At 36.9% G+C, this 17,709-nt stretch overlaps 1 protein-coding gene across 4 annotated transcripts in view; it reads left to right on the plus strand.

The window, feature by feature from the left end:
- Positions 1–17,709, plus strand: part of CBLB (Cbl proto-oncogene B) — a 222,869-nt gene that overhangs the window by 157,993 nt on the left and 47,167 nt on the right. For all 4 annotated transcript variants that reach the window (XM_059392040.1, XM_059392041.1, XM_059392042.1 and 1 more), the window contains exons 11-13: positions 4,151–4,336; positions 5,999–6,364; positions 15,525–15,619. In XM_059392040.1, the coding sequence (XP_059248023.1) occupies positions 4,151–4,336; positions 5,999–6,364; positions 15,525–15,619 (647 nt within the window). The remainder of the gene's footprint in view (positions 1–4,150; positions 4,337–5,998; positions 6,365–15,524; positions 15,620–17,709) is intronic.

Here is a 17,709-nt window from a genome sequence, read left to right on the forward strand (position 1 = left end):
TATGCTCCACAAATAAGTGGAGCATAACAAATAGCATGGAGGACATGGGGAGATAGGAGAAGGGAGTTGGGGGAAATTGGAAGGGGAGGTGAACCATGAGAGACTATGGACTCTGAAAAACAATCTGAGGGGTTTGAAGGGGCGGGGGGTGGGAAGTCGGGGTGCCAGGTGGTGGGTATTTTAGAGGGCATGGATTGCATGGAGCACTGGGTGTGGGGAAAAAATAATGAATACTGTTATGCTGAAAATAAAAAATAAATTAAAAACCGTTAAATATTCCAATATTATATACTGACAGAGTACAGTTTAAAGGAGAAATAATTTTAGATCTACATTAAATCAATCTATTTGCTTCTCTTTATTTTCAGAAGGGAAAAAAGGGCCACCTTTCCATTCTCATTGAGTTGATGAGTTTTGATGTCATGAATTTTTAATGTCTCATCGAAAAATTTAATTATGAGCTGGGGTGTCAAGCATTGTGTTTGGTGTCTTTTCTCCTTAGACTATCAAATAAGAAGGAAAATGGTGATTATCCAAATAAATTTCAAGTGGCCATTTACATAACCTCTACTAAAACTGCCTGCTAAGAATGTTTACAGATGTTCATAGTTAGCATTGAATTTTGCCAGCAATAAAAGTTAATGCAGAGTTTCAGTACTCTTTTTTTTTTTTTAAGATTTTATTTATTTATTTGACAGAGAGAAACACAGTGAGAGAAGGAACACAACCAGTGGGAGTGGGAGAGGGAGAAGCAAGCTTCCTGCTGAGCAGAGAGCTAGATGCAGGGCTCCATCCCAGGATGCTGGGATCATGACCTGAGGTGAAAGCAAAACTTAACGACGAAGTCACCTAGGCACCCCACTGTACTCTTAATTACAGAATTGTTCATAGAGCGAAAGGTTCAGCAAATAATAATTGCATTATTAATCTAAAAGGCATTGTTAAATTATCTACTCTTACGTGGGGATTTTACTATAATTCAGGAGAACTCAGGAAAATAAATACATTATGGTAAATTTAGTCCACATAATCAGTAATGATGAAATGTTCTTTTTTTCTTCACTTACAAATATATCTTCCATAAAATCCTTCTAAGTCAACTTACAGATATTGTAATGCTTCAAAATGAATTAGTTTTTTCAGGAGGATGCTATATAATCACCTTGAGACTTAGTATGAATTGTGCTTAAGCAAAGTCTGCTTCTAGTTATATTCACGAAGCTGTTGAGAGTGTGCTTTTGGGGAGGTATCTAGAAGTTCAAGGTTATTGCTGCACCACACACATGGGTTTCGATGTCTCTCCTGAGGATTTTCAGTATACCCTTTCAATAACTAACAGTCATTTCACATCAAATCAAACCCTTTATTTAAACATATTAAGAATTTGGTAACTTTAAATATTAATAGTTAAAGCAAAAGTCAAGGTCTAATAGTGTTGGTGGGCTGTTGGCTATGTCCGAATTCTCTTTTTCAGGTAATGAAGGAAGCAGGAAGAGAGTTGTGGAAGAAAAGTGCTCAGAGGGGCAGAGGTTTTATTCAGCGTCTGCTTTGTGTGCACCTAGCCCTGAAAACTTTCTCTCTTAACAACTAAATGGATAAAGTGCTATATATTCACACACAACACACACACACACACACACATACAGTGTTAAAAATACTTTGTTGATCTGTGTGTGTGTGTGTGTGTGTGTGTGTAGTTTGGAATAGTGACTGTGGATAGTTTTGCTTCTTGGGTCTGTTTTGTAAAGCACAATAACCAGATCAACAAAGATCAACAAAGCATTTTTATCGGGTGATATTTTGCTAATTCTCAGAGAATGTAATTTATCCTAATGGGAATGGTGGAGAATTAAGAGATTCTGAGACATCTCCTGATCTAAAATACCATGATACTGTGACGCACATAGTTTATATCAGGATTTCTTTCTCTTATGTGTATGATCATTTTTATTCCGGAAGGTTCAGATTCCTGGTCATGTGAAGCTCCATGTCTTTTTGGGTAGAATCGTTATTTTATTTAAAAATCATTGGCTGTGTTAAAATCAGTTTGTTATGACTACGGAGTTTCTACTTTTTCTCTTCTAATTTAATGATAATTGAGTTTGGTTTTTTGGTTTATTTGTGTTTCTTTGCCTCTCACAGGGTGAGAAATATAAAAAAGAATCATGGAAGTACTAAAGAGAAGGAAAGGTTCTTAAAATTGTCATGTGATATTATGGATAAATTTGTTGACCTATTTTATTAGTTGGCACCCTTGAGAGAAACAAAGAATTGACAGTTTAGCAATTTCATGACAATATTCAGGCATATCTGAGGTATAGTCTAGATGATTTTGTGTAACCATTCAAATTTATTTTTAAGAAGCCTCAGGGTGCTTTGTGGCTCAGTCTGTTAAGCATCTGTCTCTTGGTTTCGGCTCAGGTCATGATCTCATGGGTCCTGAGATGAAGCCCCACGTTGACCTCCCTGCTCAGCAGGGAGTCGGTTTGAAGTTTCTCTCCCTGTGCCTTGCCCCCTCCCAATAGAAAAACAAATCTGTGAAGAAAAAAAAAAAAGCCTTTACAGTAGGGACCATAACTCCCCACTCTGTAAGTGTGGTCTGAATTCCATGCAGAGAGTATAGAATGGAAGGGGGAAGAAAAAAGGAGTAACTTGACAGGGAAGAAACCTTGACAGATCATATCTTAGCCATGTAATCAAGGTCAGCATCAACAAGGATGAATCTTGTTGGTGGTGTGTCCCTTGATATAATGTGGTTAATATATTACTTCACTTTCGTCTTCCTTCCAAAGCCCCATAGCCCTGGTCTAATCTTGAGAAAAACACCAAACAAACTCCAATTTTAGTTAATTAGAAAAAACTTTACACAATGTAGCTAAGTGTGGTATGAACACAAATCGATCATGCCCTCTCAGATAAAGACAGAATGGCCAAATCTTTGTCACTGTTGCTACAGCTCAAATTTTTTTTTTTATTTTAAGATTTATTTATTTATTTGACAGAGAGAGATTACAAGTAGGCAGAGAGGCAGGCAGAGAGAGAGAGGAGGAAGCAGGATCCCTGCTGAGCAGAGAGCCCGATTCGGGACTCAATCCCAGGACCCTGAGATCGTGACCCGAGCTGAAGGCAGCGGCTAAACCCACTGAGCCACCCAGGCACCCGCTACAGCTCAAATTAAATCATCAGTTGTTGACATTGGCTGCTCTTAAAAAGGGGAGTAATGTTAGGAGAAAAATGGTTAGCAACAAGCCTAACACTCTAAAAATACTAGCATTAGGAAACAGATGACTTTCAAAGCATAGTAGGTATAAAAATAAAACCTAGATCTCCAAAGAGCTAGTAACTTAGCCTGGAAAAGGAAACTGCCTGATATTTCATAGCAGAATATTGTTTACTTTGGTAAGGCTATTTGATTAATTGGTATGGTTTTGTATGAAATCACAATCAGGTTGTGTCACATTAAAAGAAAAATTCCAAAATGAAAGAAGGTTACATATGTACAAATCAAAGTACTTATTACTAGCTTTTCGATGCCATTTTATCTAGAAGACAAAGAAGAAAACCTTTAGTAGCAAAGAAAAACATTTCACTTGAGGATTTCTTTTCCATGTGAAATCCTGGGGAAAAAACAATTGGGCTGTTCTTATTTTACATACACATTTTTATTTTTTAGACGCTGCCTGATTTAATTGGTTGGTAGGAAAGTAGGCTATGCAGTGGATACTTTGTATGGAGCAAAATGACTTCTAAGTTCTAGAATATACTATACATCAAAGATTTAAGAAAACTCTATAGTACAGAAACCAAGAGCAATGTGCATTACTGCATTGTGTATTTCTGGCTTCCTCATAAAATGTGGATGGTTTTTTGCAGGAAATGTTTCCATTTGATTGTTTTTAAACTGTGGTTTTACTCTTCTTTTTTACTAGGCCTTGTCTGCAGTATGTAAGAGAAACTTACCCATTTATTCTTTATATAATACTGCCCTTGAGGGACAGTGTGAGCACTTTCCATCTATTAATCAGAGTAAACTGAGTTTAACAGATGTTCAATGGCAGATACCTTCTCAAACCAAATGTCTTCCTTAAGAACTGAAAGGCATACACTTTACACATCAAATCAGCGTCATCTTTCTCCTTCTCTGTTCTAGTGCACTGACAGGCAAAATTCCCCAGTCACATCGCCAGGATCCTCTCCCCTTGCACAGAGAAGAAAGCCACATCCAGATCCTCTCCAGATCCCTCATCTAAGCCTGCCACCAGTGCCTCCTCGCCTGGATCTAATCCAGAAAGGCATAGTTCGGTCTCCCTGTGGCAGCCCAACTGGTTCACCAAAGGTAAACAGATTTTATTAGAAACACAGGTAATTTAAGTGACACTTATTGATTGCTCAGGGTCCTTTGAATTCTATTCCTTGAGTTTCTTGTGCTCTTAATTGTTTATGAAGAACTTTGATGTGTTTCTCATTTTGTTTATAGTAAGCCTACTACCATATTTTTGCTTTATTACTGTAAAAGTTACATAATTAATCAGAGAGAACGTATGTCTATAATACCTACCTGATCTGCAAAAATGCGTAGAAGAGTAAACATGGTTATTCTGTAGAATGGATTTAAAAAGTCATTATAAGTATTAAAACAAATTACATCCCCTTATCGAATGATATTTTACACTCATTTTCACCATGTCATGACAAGAAAAAATGTAATGGGGGTATATTTGCATAAGGGCTTACGATGTGATAAAGTATCAGCCATATCTCAAGGTGACTCAGAAGAGGGAGCTATTTGTATAGTACTTTTTATACCCGAAGGAATTAATTACAAAGAATTATAATATTTGCAAAGTAATTACTTTACTCTTTAATTTCAAAGACAGAATTCTAACTATGTAAATCTAAGCCTATAGTTTGTTTTAGTTTTATGAGGACTTTTTTCCCCAAAATTTGATAAGGGCTTATTTTGCTTTATTAAATATAAGACTTAAAAAGTTCATTCCATTTGGTAATATGCTTTAGAGTCTAAAATGAATCAGAAGCACAATATTTTAGTAGTAGTTGATCTTGATTACAGTTAACTTGGTTTTAAGATTAGATTAAGACTTTATAGGATGGTATTTAGTTAGAATTATGTAAACGTACAGCACATTCCTTTTTTCTATAGTATTTTCTACCCATAAAAGCACAAAATCATTCATCAGATGAACCGTCTATCGAAAAACAAAACCATAAAAGTCACATAGATTCAGTTCAGGTACATGTACCTTCATAATTCCAGATGGGATTTAGACTGATTTTTATCTTTTTAAGGATCCATAAAAATTCAGATAAGTTCTACAAATAATGCTGCTCTATTATTTGTGATTTTCCACTCTTCTGGTAATAACTGGTAAAATAGGATCAAAGCAGATTTGCCCCCTTAGCAGTTGCTTTATGTTGCAGTAGCAAATACGAAAACGGCAACACCAACACGTTCATTCTTTCGGAGATATTACAAATCAAGCTGCTCTTTCAAAAGCAAAACAACAACAACTTTGATAGTTTTCTTTCCCTCTCCTTAATTGTGTAAAGGTGCAAATAAATTAACGATTAAATATTATTTTCAGTCTGTCAAAATCATCACATAATTTTGATACTCTGCTCCTGTTTCCTGTAGAGTCTTTCTTTACAGTCCTTAACACTTTATGTTTAGTTTATGTATTCATTTTCATTCATTTGTGTTTAGTTTAACATTTTATGTTTAGTATAGTCCTTAACATTTTATGTTAAGTTTATGTATTCATTTTCTTCAAAAAATTCTAATGACATATATAAGCTTTTCACTAATTTTTTAAAAATGTAATAAATGGATGATAAAAAGAAACATTAAAAGGTGACACAGGAATCTGCTAAAATTCCGCTATGGCTTAGAAAACAAAATGATAATAGACTAGTCTGGAAATCACTTTTCAGTGTGTGGTACAACTTCTAATTTATTTATTTTTCTATTGTATCTCTTCAGTCTTCTCCTTGCATGGTGAGAAAACAAGATAAACCACTCCCGGCACCACCTCCTCCCTTAAGAGATCCTCCTCCACCTCCACCTGAGAGACCTCCCCCAATCCCACCTGACAATAGACTGAGTCGCCACTTCCATCATGTGGAAAGTGTGCCTTCCCGAGACCAGCCAATGCCTCTTGAAGCCTGGTGCCCCCGGGATGTGTTTGGAACTAATCAGTCAGTGGGATGTCGACTCTTAGGGGATGGCTCTCCAAAGCCTGGAATCACAGCAAGTTCAAATGTAAATGGAAGGCACAGTAGAATGGGCTCTGACCCCGTGCTTATGCGGAAACACAGACGCCATGATTTGCCTTTAGAAGGAGCCAAGGTAAGAAATAAGCAAAGCAGAAGCTAAACAGTCTTTTTTTTTTTTCTTTTAAAGATTTTATTTATTTATTGACAGACAGAGATCACAAGTAGGCAGAGAGAGAGAGGAGGAAGCAGGCTCTCCGCTGAGCAGAGAGCCCGATGTGGGGCTCAATCCCAGGACCCTGGGATCATGACCTGAACTGAAGGCAGAGGCTTTAACCCACTGAGCCACCCAGGCGCCCCAGAAGCTAAACAGTCTTCTCAAACTCTACTGATAGGAGGTAGTAAAGTAGTATAAAGGGTTGGGAGTGGTTTGTTTTTTGGTTGTTGTTGTTTATTTATTTATTTATTTGCCTGGTGTGGCACTTCCCTGAAGACCTTTAATTATCTCCAAGTTATAAATAATCAGAAGCTCATTAAAACTTAAAAGAAGTCAGGAAGACAGTTCTAAGTAATGATTTAATTTTAATGCAAAAACACTAGACAGTCTGTGGGAGATTTATTTCACCTTCCCTTATTTCATCTGCCAAAACTTTTTCTTATTAATAACTTGTTGGTGGGAGAATCAGCACTGTTTCTTTTTTTTTTTTTTTTTTTAACTCACCTGATCCTGTCTAATCTGGAAAAAAGTTGACTATAGCATATCATAAATAGGCCACTGGAATTGTGTCCAAGACAGTCACCTTGTGCATCCAGGTAAAATGAACTTCTCCCAGACATAAAGACACCACTTCCAGGTCCCTCTAACAGAATAAACTCTTTCTCCGTAAAACTGAAAGAGACGGCACGTGTGTTGAGCTCTGACTTGAAAGATATCACCACTATCATTTATAGACCCAGGAAAGAATTTTAGCTTGCAGCGAACCAAAGAGGCAGCAGCAAAAATCACTGAGTTTAGAATTCTTGGTAGGCCCTTGGCAAAGTTGTCCTCTAATATTTTCTAGTATTTGCTTCCATGACATTTCTGGCTCTGAGATCAGACGGTTGTCCTCTTCCCTCCGCTGAAGGAGGCTTTGCCTCTTTTGAAGACTGTAATATTAAAGTGATGCTTCCCTATTGATCTTTAATTGTTATTTTAGAAGAATAATCAATTCCTTCAAAGTAATGGTTTGCACGTGATGAGTTCAGCATATACTCAAGAAAAAAAGAAATGTGAATTATGACATGTATTCAACTTCTGTGTGTCTGTGTCTGTGTGCCTGTGCATATGTGCGCACATGTGCTCGTATGTCAAGGTTAAGTGATAATGAAAACTTTGTATAATAATATTTAACTTCAGAGATTCGAGGGTAGGATATGAAGAGTCAAAATGTCTAGTGTGGCATTCAAAACAAAGGGGAGGAGCGGTGGGAGTTTGCCGTGACCCATTGCCATGACTCACCTCAGTACCTTCATTCAGCATTTTAAATATATCATCTATTTTAAATATAATGATCTGTAAAGGTTTCCCCCAAGGTCATCTAAACACGTAAATGGAAGAAAAAGTACTTACAAAAGCATTCTTATAATGTTTTCTGAAAATGGAGTGCTTATTATCTTCGATTGTATATTTCTACAACCTAGAGCCTGTATCAGAAGGAGCTGCTGGGTTTTTTCTTTTTCTGGGTTTTTTTCTTTTTTTTTCTCTTTAGCCTCTATTATTTTTTTTTTTAAGATTTTATTTATTTATTTGACAGACAAAGATCACAAGTAGGCAGAGATGCAGGCAGAGAAAGAGAGGAGGAAGCAGGCTCCCCACTGAGCAGAGAGCTGAATGCGGGGCTCGATCCCAGGACCCTGAAATTATGACCTGAGCCGAAGGCAAAGGCTTACTTAACCCACTGAGCCACCCAGGCGCCTCTAGCCTTTATTATTTTTCATTCATACCTGATCATACTTGTCTTGAGATGAGTGTTGGAATGAGCTCTACCATGAATTGATTGGTTATATTTTGCTACATACTACAATTTATTTTGTAATGGATTTTGGATGGATTTTTAATGGATTTTGGAAATACTTATATAATTATTTTAGCCAATTCATTGAAGACATCTTATTTCCAGATCCTTTTACATAATATGTTATACAGTTTTGGCACTAATATAAACCTGCCCTTTTAAGCCCTAGAACATACTGGCTGTTAATTTTTGTATGGAAGGTTACCATTTTTTAAATTGGTGTTATAATTTCGTAGGCTATAGGTATGAAATTTTATTATGTTAACTGGAGGTATGAAATACTAATAGTGACTTCAGTTTTGAAGATTTCTTTAAATGTTTTCTATGTGAATGTTCATGTCCTAATTATTGATACATTTTAATGTCCCAGAGAACATTGAGTAAATTGTTCAATATCTCTTAGTGAAAGCTGAATTTTAATCTTGTTTAGTTCTAGCTAAATATCCTCATTAAGATTCTTTAAGGTTTAATCTCATATGTTGTGTATATTAATAATGCAATGTTTATATTCTCAAAGTAAATTTCATGTTACAATCAGACATAAAGTTTTTTTTTTTTAAAGATTTTATTTATTTATTTGTCAGAGAGAGAGCGAGCGAGAGCGAGCACAGGCAGAGTGGAAGGCAGAGTCAGAGGGAGAAGCAGGCTCCCTGCGGAGCAAGCAGCCCGATGTGGGACTCGATCCCAGGACGCTGGGATCATGACCTGAGCCGAAGGCAGCTGCTTAACCAACTGAGCCACCCAGGCGTCCCTCAGACATAAAGTTTTAACCAAAATTATATGTCTAAGATTGATGATTTCAGTCTAGTTGTTCAACTTCTATGGCGGATTATAAAGAAGGATCTACCTATAGTTAATGTAATAAAGAGTGTAAAAGAGATGACTCCTCTTTTTCTCTTTTATTATCTTTATGAAGGAACTTCAGTAGACCACAAGGTACATCATAATTTACATGTAGTAGAAAAAGCCTAACTCCTCTTCCCATTTCTCTGTTGGGAAACCTAAGAGGCTGGCTTCAGCTAACATCTGACAGAAGACTGAGTCCATCTGGGATCTTGGGGTTCTCAGTTTCTGTGATCCTGCCTTGGAGTTTGCTTCTCCCCTTCTATCTTTATAGTTCCTCATCCAAACTGGTTAAATGTCACATTCGTTAAGTGCTTTCTAGATGCAAGACCCTCCTGGTGTCTAGGATAACTGGAATCCCAGTGTTTTCTTCCCTTTCAAATTTAACAAAAAGTTTTTATAAACTGACAAGGAGACGGCATACTTAGTAGCTCAATTTTAACAGGGCTAACCATATTATCAACACAGATGAACCAGGCTCTGGAATCAGAACTGAGTCTTGTAAATGGGATTGACTCCTTAATTTTTTTCTTCTGTCTTGTTGTTGGTGTAAAGAAATGCAACTGATTTCTGTGCATTGATTTTATATCCTGACACTTGACTGAATTCCTGTGCAAGTTCTAGCAGATTTGGAGTGGAATCTTTTGGATTTTCCACATATAATATTATATCATTTGCAAAGAGTGATAGTTTGACTTCTTCTTTGCCTACTTGGATGCCTTTAATTTCTTTTTGTTGTCTGCTGAGGCTAGGACCTCTAGTACTCTGTTGAATAGCAGTGGTGATAATGGACATCCCTGCAGTGTTCCTGACCTTAACAGAAAAGCTCTCAGTGTTTCTCCATTGAGAATGATATTTATGGTGGGTTTTTCATAGATGGCTTTGATGATATTGAGGGATGTATCCTCTATCCTTATACTTTGAAGAGTATTGATCAGGAAAGGATGCTATACTTTGCCAAATGCTTTTTCAGCATCTATTGAGAGTATCATATGGTTCTTGTTCTTTCTTTTATTAATATATTGTATCACATTGATTTGCGGATGTTGAACCAACCTTGCAGCTCTGGAATAAATCCCACTTGGTCGTGGTGAATAATCCTTTTAATGTACTGTTGGATCCTATTGGCTTGTATTTTGATGAGAATTTTCGCATCTGTGTTCATCAAGGATATTGGTCTGTAATTCTCTTTTTTGATGGGATCCTTGTCTGGTTTTGGGATCAAGGTGATGCTGGTCTCATAAAATGAGTTTGGTAGTTTTCCTTCCATTTCTATTTTTTGGAACAGTTTCAGGAGAATAGGAATTAGTTCTTCTTTAAATGTTTGGTAGAACTCTCCTGGGAAGCCATCTGGCCCTGGGCTCTTGTTTGTTGGAGATTTTTTATGACTGCTTCAATCTCCTTACTGGCTATGGGTCTGTCAGAACTGAGTCTTACTTCCTACTCTAGAATTTACTTTGTGGAGGCGAGTAACATACTACATCTTTGCCCCAACTCCACTTATTTTTCTTACCTTTTTTTTAAATGAACAGGAAGATTGATTTATGACATAAAAAATATTTCCTTATTGTTTTAAATTCTGGTATTATTAATATACAGTGTTATATTAATTTCAGGTTTAGAAGTTGTTCAGCACTTGCATACATCACCCAGTACTCCTCGTCACAAGTGCACTACTTAATCCCCATCCGCCATGCCTCCCCCAACACACACACACACCCGGTACCTCTGGGAACCAGAGTTAAGAGTGTTTCTTGGTTTGTCTGTCTTATTTTTCTTACTTTATAAAATGGAAGACTAATAGTACCTTATCTAGGAGAATAGTTACCTTCCAAATACCTAAATCCTTCTACTACTCAGGTCTGGAATAAAACCAAAAGTAACAGGTAGACATGAAGGAGCAGTAGAAGTTGTAATAGTTGACATTTTCATTCAAAATAGTTGCCTTTTTTTTTTAACAAATTTGAAATCCAAATCAGCTCTTTCTCTCCTTCCTCTCTTTTTATTTAACATAATTCCTAATAAGTACATAGTAAGCACTTGGTTGCCTAATTAGTGCAGTATTTAAGCTGATGATAGAAGCCAGAGAGTGCATATGTGTTGGGGTTGGGGCGGGCGAGGGTGGGTCAGAGAAAGGGCTTGGAGGAAGAGGACATCCGTGATAGACAAGGAGGAAAAACAGTTTTGTGTGTGTGTGTGTGTTTTAATGTATTTTTCTAGCACTGGCCTTCAGCCGAAGGTAGCCTGTAATTTTCTCATTTAAAATAGGAGTCTTTTCCTCCTATTTTTCATGAGAATGGTAAAGGTTACAATGTATCCTCACCCTCCATACCTGGTGTGCAGTTTTTAAAACATTTTATCATGGGAATAAAGGGGAAGGGGATCTAGATATTTGGAAGTTGAAATATCTTCACATAACTGTCAGTCTCTCCAACAGTAAGCAAACACACGCTTGTGTGAAATAGGAACAAGTCTCATTTAGACTTGTTTTCATTAGAGGGAATACTTCAAATGAACTGTTAGCTTCCCATTTTCAAGATAAGAAAACTCAAGTGAGCACGACATGCTTAGATTAGAATTCGATATACCGGCAGGAGACTTCATAAAGTGAACACCCGTAAATGGAAAGACCACTCACTTTCCTTCATCGGGAGCCCTCTGTCACCGCGCCACTTCCCATCATCCATTAGAGGCCTCTGCTCTTTCTGTTTGTACCTTCGCTAGATAAATGGTCAGGGAAGCAAGAATAAATTAAATTCTAATTATACCATTTGCTACTTGTAGAGAGCTGTGAGGGAAAGAGCCATTCAGCTCCTCATTAAAATGAAGTGCAAGAATTTTCTGTGACTTTCATTGATTCCCTTTCTCTCCTCCCTCCCACCTGGCATCCTCAAATTAGTTAAGGTAATACTTTCCTTTTAACATGAATCTGCAAGCCAAGAGTTATTAGGTTTATTTATCTTCTTTGATTGGTAAGAAATTTCTTTCCTGTAGTACTCTTTTCTTTCTCTGAAATTCTCAGATTCGAGCCACATTAGAAACCTGCTCCTTAAATATTTTGTTGGCTAGATATTTATCGTTGGTGGTGGTTTGTTTGTTTAAATTAGCTGAGGTCAGGGGTGCCTGGATGGCTCAGTGGGTTAAGCCTCTGCCTTCTGTTCAGGTCATGATCTCAGGGTCCTAGGATTGAGCCCCGCATCGGGCTTTCTGCTCAGCATGGAGCCTGCTTCCCCCTCTCTCTCTGCCTGCCTCTCTGCCTGCTTGTGATCTCTCTCTGTCAAATAAATAAATACAATCTTTAAAAAAAATAAATAAAAATAAAAAAATAAATTAGCTGAGGTAAAAATTTTTGCATTAAATATGTTTTAAAATATTATTGGACACTTGAAATTTATCTGCTTGTATCCAGATACTAACATTATGTTAAAGTATCTTTATTTGTTCCTCTTGAAAGTTTAAGAATACTGCTGTTTCTAATATGATAAAAATTATCTCTGACTTATGATGTTGCTTCAAATGACATTATTCTAAAATGACCCTGTGTACAATAATCTTTAGAAGATGCTGCTAGATAAATACATAGAAAGATTCCCCTTTTTGAGATTGTGGCTTTTGCTTTTTGGTGGAGAGGCACATATTTATATGAATGATCTCAAGCTTATCTATAAATCTGAAAGACTATCAAGAAATAAGTTCCCAATGTACACTGGTGTCATTTCCAATCTGATGTTGTAGAAGGACAAATTGTAGTGATATTTTTGGGTAGTGTTTGTGTGGCTTCACATACACGGGATACAGAAAAGGGATTGCATTTGGGGTTTTGTACAAATAAAAAGTTTTGTCTTAATTGTCCTAAGATTATCACAAAAGCATGCATTTTCCCCTGTATCTCAAGGGTCCTAAATACTTTAAGCTTAATTTTGAGACAACATTTGAATCAGAAGAAGGCATTTCAAACTTCAAGATTCGCACCGATGCTCTCTTGAGGCATGTAGAAATGTATTAATCTAGGATAACCTAAAATTTATAATAAGTTACTTGATAACTCTGATTAACTTCTTCCATAAGTCTAAGCTTCCCCAATGTCTTCTTATTTCTTCAACCTCTTTTAGCTCTATGAGTACTTAGAATGTTCAAGACACCGGGGGAAATATGAAATGAATAAAGCAATGTCTAGTGAGAATGAGACGGGTGTACGATTAGTTCACTAAAAGATAAGGCATAGGAGAAGTGTTCATAAAGAACAATACGGGCTCCTCAAGTAGAAAAGCAAATCTAATTGAGATGCAGTGTAAAAGAAGGAATAAAGAAAGCTGGGTGCAAGAAGGTCAGTGGCTCATAGACATGAAAGATCGGAGGGTGTTTCTGTGGCCATGACAGGGAGGAACGGCATGAAGGAAGGGGGAACGGGCATAGCGAAGGAAGTCCACTGGGGATGCATATGACATAGCCTATAGGCAGGGTACATGAAATTACAGCAGCGCAGACTGAAACCACTAATATAGTGTCCTGAATTCTACACTCACTTGTCTTTCATTTGTTAGACAGGAAAGAGGTTTTAAAGGTTTTTGTTGTTGTTCCTGCTTTTGGGCAGAAGAGCAATAGGATCAAAATTGGTGGCATTTTCAATGAAGTTGTGATAGTTTGGGGACAGTCCGCTGGGAAGGCAGAAGAAAAAGATGTCTCCTTCGTTAAAGAATTAAAGAAGAAGAAGAATCTGGGGCCCCTGGTAGCTCAGTTGGTTAAGGGTCTGTCTCTTGATTTCGGCTCCGGTCATGATCCCAGGATCGCTACATCAAACCACTTGTGGGGCTTCACACCAAGGGTGGAACCTGCTTGAGATCTGAAGATTCTCCCTCTTCCTCTGCCCCTCCCTGCTCCCCACCCCCCACTCCCTTGCCTCTCTTAAAGGGGGGGGGGGGGGAAGAAGGCCTGAATTCGTGAAGTTTTAGTGTAAACTCTTTCAATCAATGCTATAAATCTGCACTTTTGAGGAACAATTTTTTCTCCTATTTATAAACAGGCTTTTCAGATTCCCAGAGAACATAAAATATTTATTTTTAGCTCAACCGGTAATTTATTGCACTCACTCAGGTTGTGGCAGCTGAAATGATTCTAAGTTTGCTGGAATGTGTGCAGGTGGGAGCGCAGCATTCAGAACGAAGTGGTGTTTGGGATCTGTTTTGTCACCATGTAACTCTAAGATCACCTCTAATGAGGGAGACCGGCAAAGGAGAGAATGGAACTCCAGCATAGGTCCTAGTTTTTAGAGTGATACCTCTGTGCTTTAGGATTGAGATTGTATAACTCTGAAAAGCAGTCATTGATATATTTCAATTCTGTTCTTTAAACTATGTTTCTTATTTTAAACTGAGAAGGGCATTGACTTTCATTTTGTATTCTAAAAGCTTCGATACCATTTTAGAAATACCAGTGGAGGAAAAGAAATCGGTAGGTCATTGATGGGGCTATCGGGCTTTTCAGGTTATAGTACAGCCTTTTGCCCCCTCATTAGCCTACCTTTTAATTATGAATTAATAAGAATTTAGGTAAGAGCCTCATGATAAAACTTTAATGACTACTTGAAGATTTTAAAATACATTTCACCTTTTTTATATGTGTATGAATATACAATATTATTCTCTTTTTTTTTAATCACTTTAATTTCAAGTTGTTGCATTAGTAACAAGCAATTGTTCAGTCTCTGTAGTGTAACTGAGAAAACTAGAAATCAGAATTTCTTACCCTGAGTAATTAAATACCAGTTCTCTATGGTACCTTATAAGCAAAGTAACAGTTCTAGTTTGTGCTATTCACATGGAAAATTTCATTTAAAATTGCATGCACTTTGAAAGCCAGAACAGGTCTCTCGTTGCCCATAGTGTTGAAGCTTCAGCCTTGCAAGATGAAAGGTATTTCTGATAGTACTCATGTACTGTTTTATCAAGTTTAAAAATGTTCTGTTAACCCCAGAGAGATATAATTTAGAATACTTTTATTTGCAAGAATTGAAAGAATTGCACCAGTACCATTTTCTCTTCACGGAATCCTATAGAGAATGGTAACTTTTCCATAAAAACTGATTGGTATTTGGGAAATGTTACTGTCTGTGTATCTAGCTACCTGTGTCAGATTTATAGAAATTATCGTACATATCCCTTCTTAGTGTGTTCAAGTATCATGTTGTATTGTATTTTTTAAGTATAACGTACTCCTTTGGGTGATGGTGAATGATCGCTATGGTGCTACTGACTCCTAAGTAAATTATATGATATTTCGCTTGTTTAAATAAACTGACATTACCCATGCTTTTCAAAATTACAGTTTTCCTAAGAGCTGCTACTGTTTTTAGGTCCTCCAGAAGTTAAATTTTAAACTAGCCCTTTGATTTCCTTTCAGGTCTTTTCCAATGGTCACCTGGGAAGTGAAGAATATGACGTTCCTCCCCGGCTTTCTCCTCCTCCTCCCGCAGCCACTCTCCTCCCTAGCATCAAGTGAGTTCTGTTGAATTTGGACATCTCTTGTCCGTGCATTAAGTGATGGTAATAGTGGATGTGAGGTACTCAGTGCAGAAAGTGCAAGGTGAATAAAAACACATCAATAAAAATGATCCAGTGAGATTTATAAACTAATATACCAGAAATCAAGATCCTTCCTGGTTCTTTGCTGGGAAGCAAAGCAAAGTTCTTTGCTGTAACAGCATTTAGGATACTTACCTAAACTTCAAGCAAGTTGCTCAGGGAGAGAAAACTTCTTTGTATCCGAGAAGAGAACAGAGTAGCACAATAAGCTTTCCCCTCCAGTTTACCTCTCTCCCTGAGGGGTGTCACATTTATCCCAACTATCCAGTGTGATATCAGAAAATAGTCTTTGAGTCTGTCAGCTCTCCCAGTTCCCAAACCCATTCAGCCACCAAGTCCCATTGATTGTTCTTTGAAGGTTTTTTTATAATCCTCTCATCTTTCCCGTTGCCTCCTAGCTGGACAACTGAAAGGATGAATCTTACACATGATGATACGTCGTGATCTTAGAATTCGTATCAACAGATTTTTTTTTAATCTTTTTTTTTTTTAATTTTTTATTTTTTATAAACATATATTTTTATCCCCAGGGGTACAGGTCTGTGAATCACCGTTAACTGAAAAATAAGTTAATCTGGGTTATCTCATTTGAAAAATGGGGACATGAGACATAATGGACAGTTAAGTGATAGATCTATCCAAGCTAAACCAGGATAAAACCAAGTCTTCTGATTCTGATTTTCCTTCTCTTTATGTTAAATTAGGCTACCTGCCTTTTCTGTAATATATTTTGTTTACACAGCTGAATGAATTTAAATTCTGCTTTCCCCAGGTTACTTTCCTACTTAAAACCTGGCATTGTTTTTTCTTTTTTTCTTTTTAAGTTAATTCTCTGCTTTTCTCCTAGCAGTAAGATCCACGGGATTTTACCCAACTAAAATATTTTTCCTAAAATAATTCCTAATGCTTGCCCTCCAATTTTGTCTTGATTTTTTTTTTTTTTTCCTGGTTTGGTGAGTTTTTCAAGCTGTTTCCTCCTATGCACTACCCTTTCGGAATCTTTATTCTAAAGGTCTATGTCTCAGGCTGTATTTCTTTATGAAAACTTGTATAACATCTTCATTAGCAATGATAGTAAGTGGTAAGACTAATTCTCATTTCTCTTCCTACAGTTTATGTCCTACACATTTAACTATGAACTCTGTTCCACTGTCTTCTAATTTTAAAGTGTTTTCCCATATTAAAAAAAGATTATAAGATTTAAAAGGCAAAAATCTTTTTCTTAAATTTTCTGATTTTTCCATAACACTGTACTCTTTTTGCTGTGTATTAAATACACCAAGGGTACCTGGCTACTTGGTTGATTATCTGGTTAAGATCTCACTTCTAAATGAAAGTCTTAGAGCATCTTCAGTCCTTCCTCTGCTGGTTACTGACCTCCCCTATCCATAAGAATACAAAAGGAAGGATAAGCTAAATCCCGGCCCCTAAGAAATTTACACCTGACTTTAGAAATTAAATGAACATACATGAAATCCCAAGAGAACATTATGCACTAAATTGTATTTCTAACTTGTTAGTTTTTACTTATGCTTGGAGGAAAGATTGCTACAGACTTTCCAAGTCCAAGGATGTTTCATAGAGAGGATGGAAATTTCCTAAGTCATAGAGAATAGACACAGTTCAAAAAGGGAGTGGACAGGAGAAGCAAGAGTGTGAAATGTGACACCATTCAGGGCACAGGGGACAGTGGGAAACTAAGCTAACTGGAGTATTCTCCAGTGGTAACTTCTTTGGGAACTTCCAGATAATGCAGCTGACATAAAAGTTGGAAGCAAATGTACATATTCTGTATAGTAGGCTCTAAATCAGTAAGAACTTATGATATCCTAGCTTCACATGAACTCTGGATATAGATAGATGATAGATAGGTAGATAGATACACATATGTATTAAAACATCTAAGTTCAATTAACTCTGATAATTCAGAAAATGAAGTAAATAAAAATTTGCCAATTAGAAATTAAATTTGTATATTCTGTTTACTAAATTCATACCATTGA

This window comes from Mustela nigripes, chromosome 2 (genome assembly GCF_022355385.1).
Source record: "Mustela nigripes isolate SB6536 chromosome 2, MUSNIG.SB6536, whole genome shotgun sequence".
Lineage (NCBI taxonomy): Eukaryota > Metazoa > Chordata > Mammalia > Carnivora > Mustelidae > Mustela > Mustela nigripes.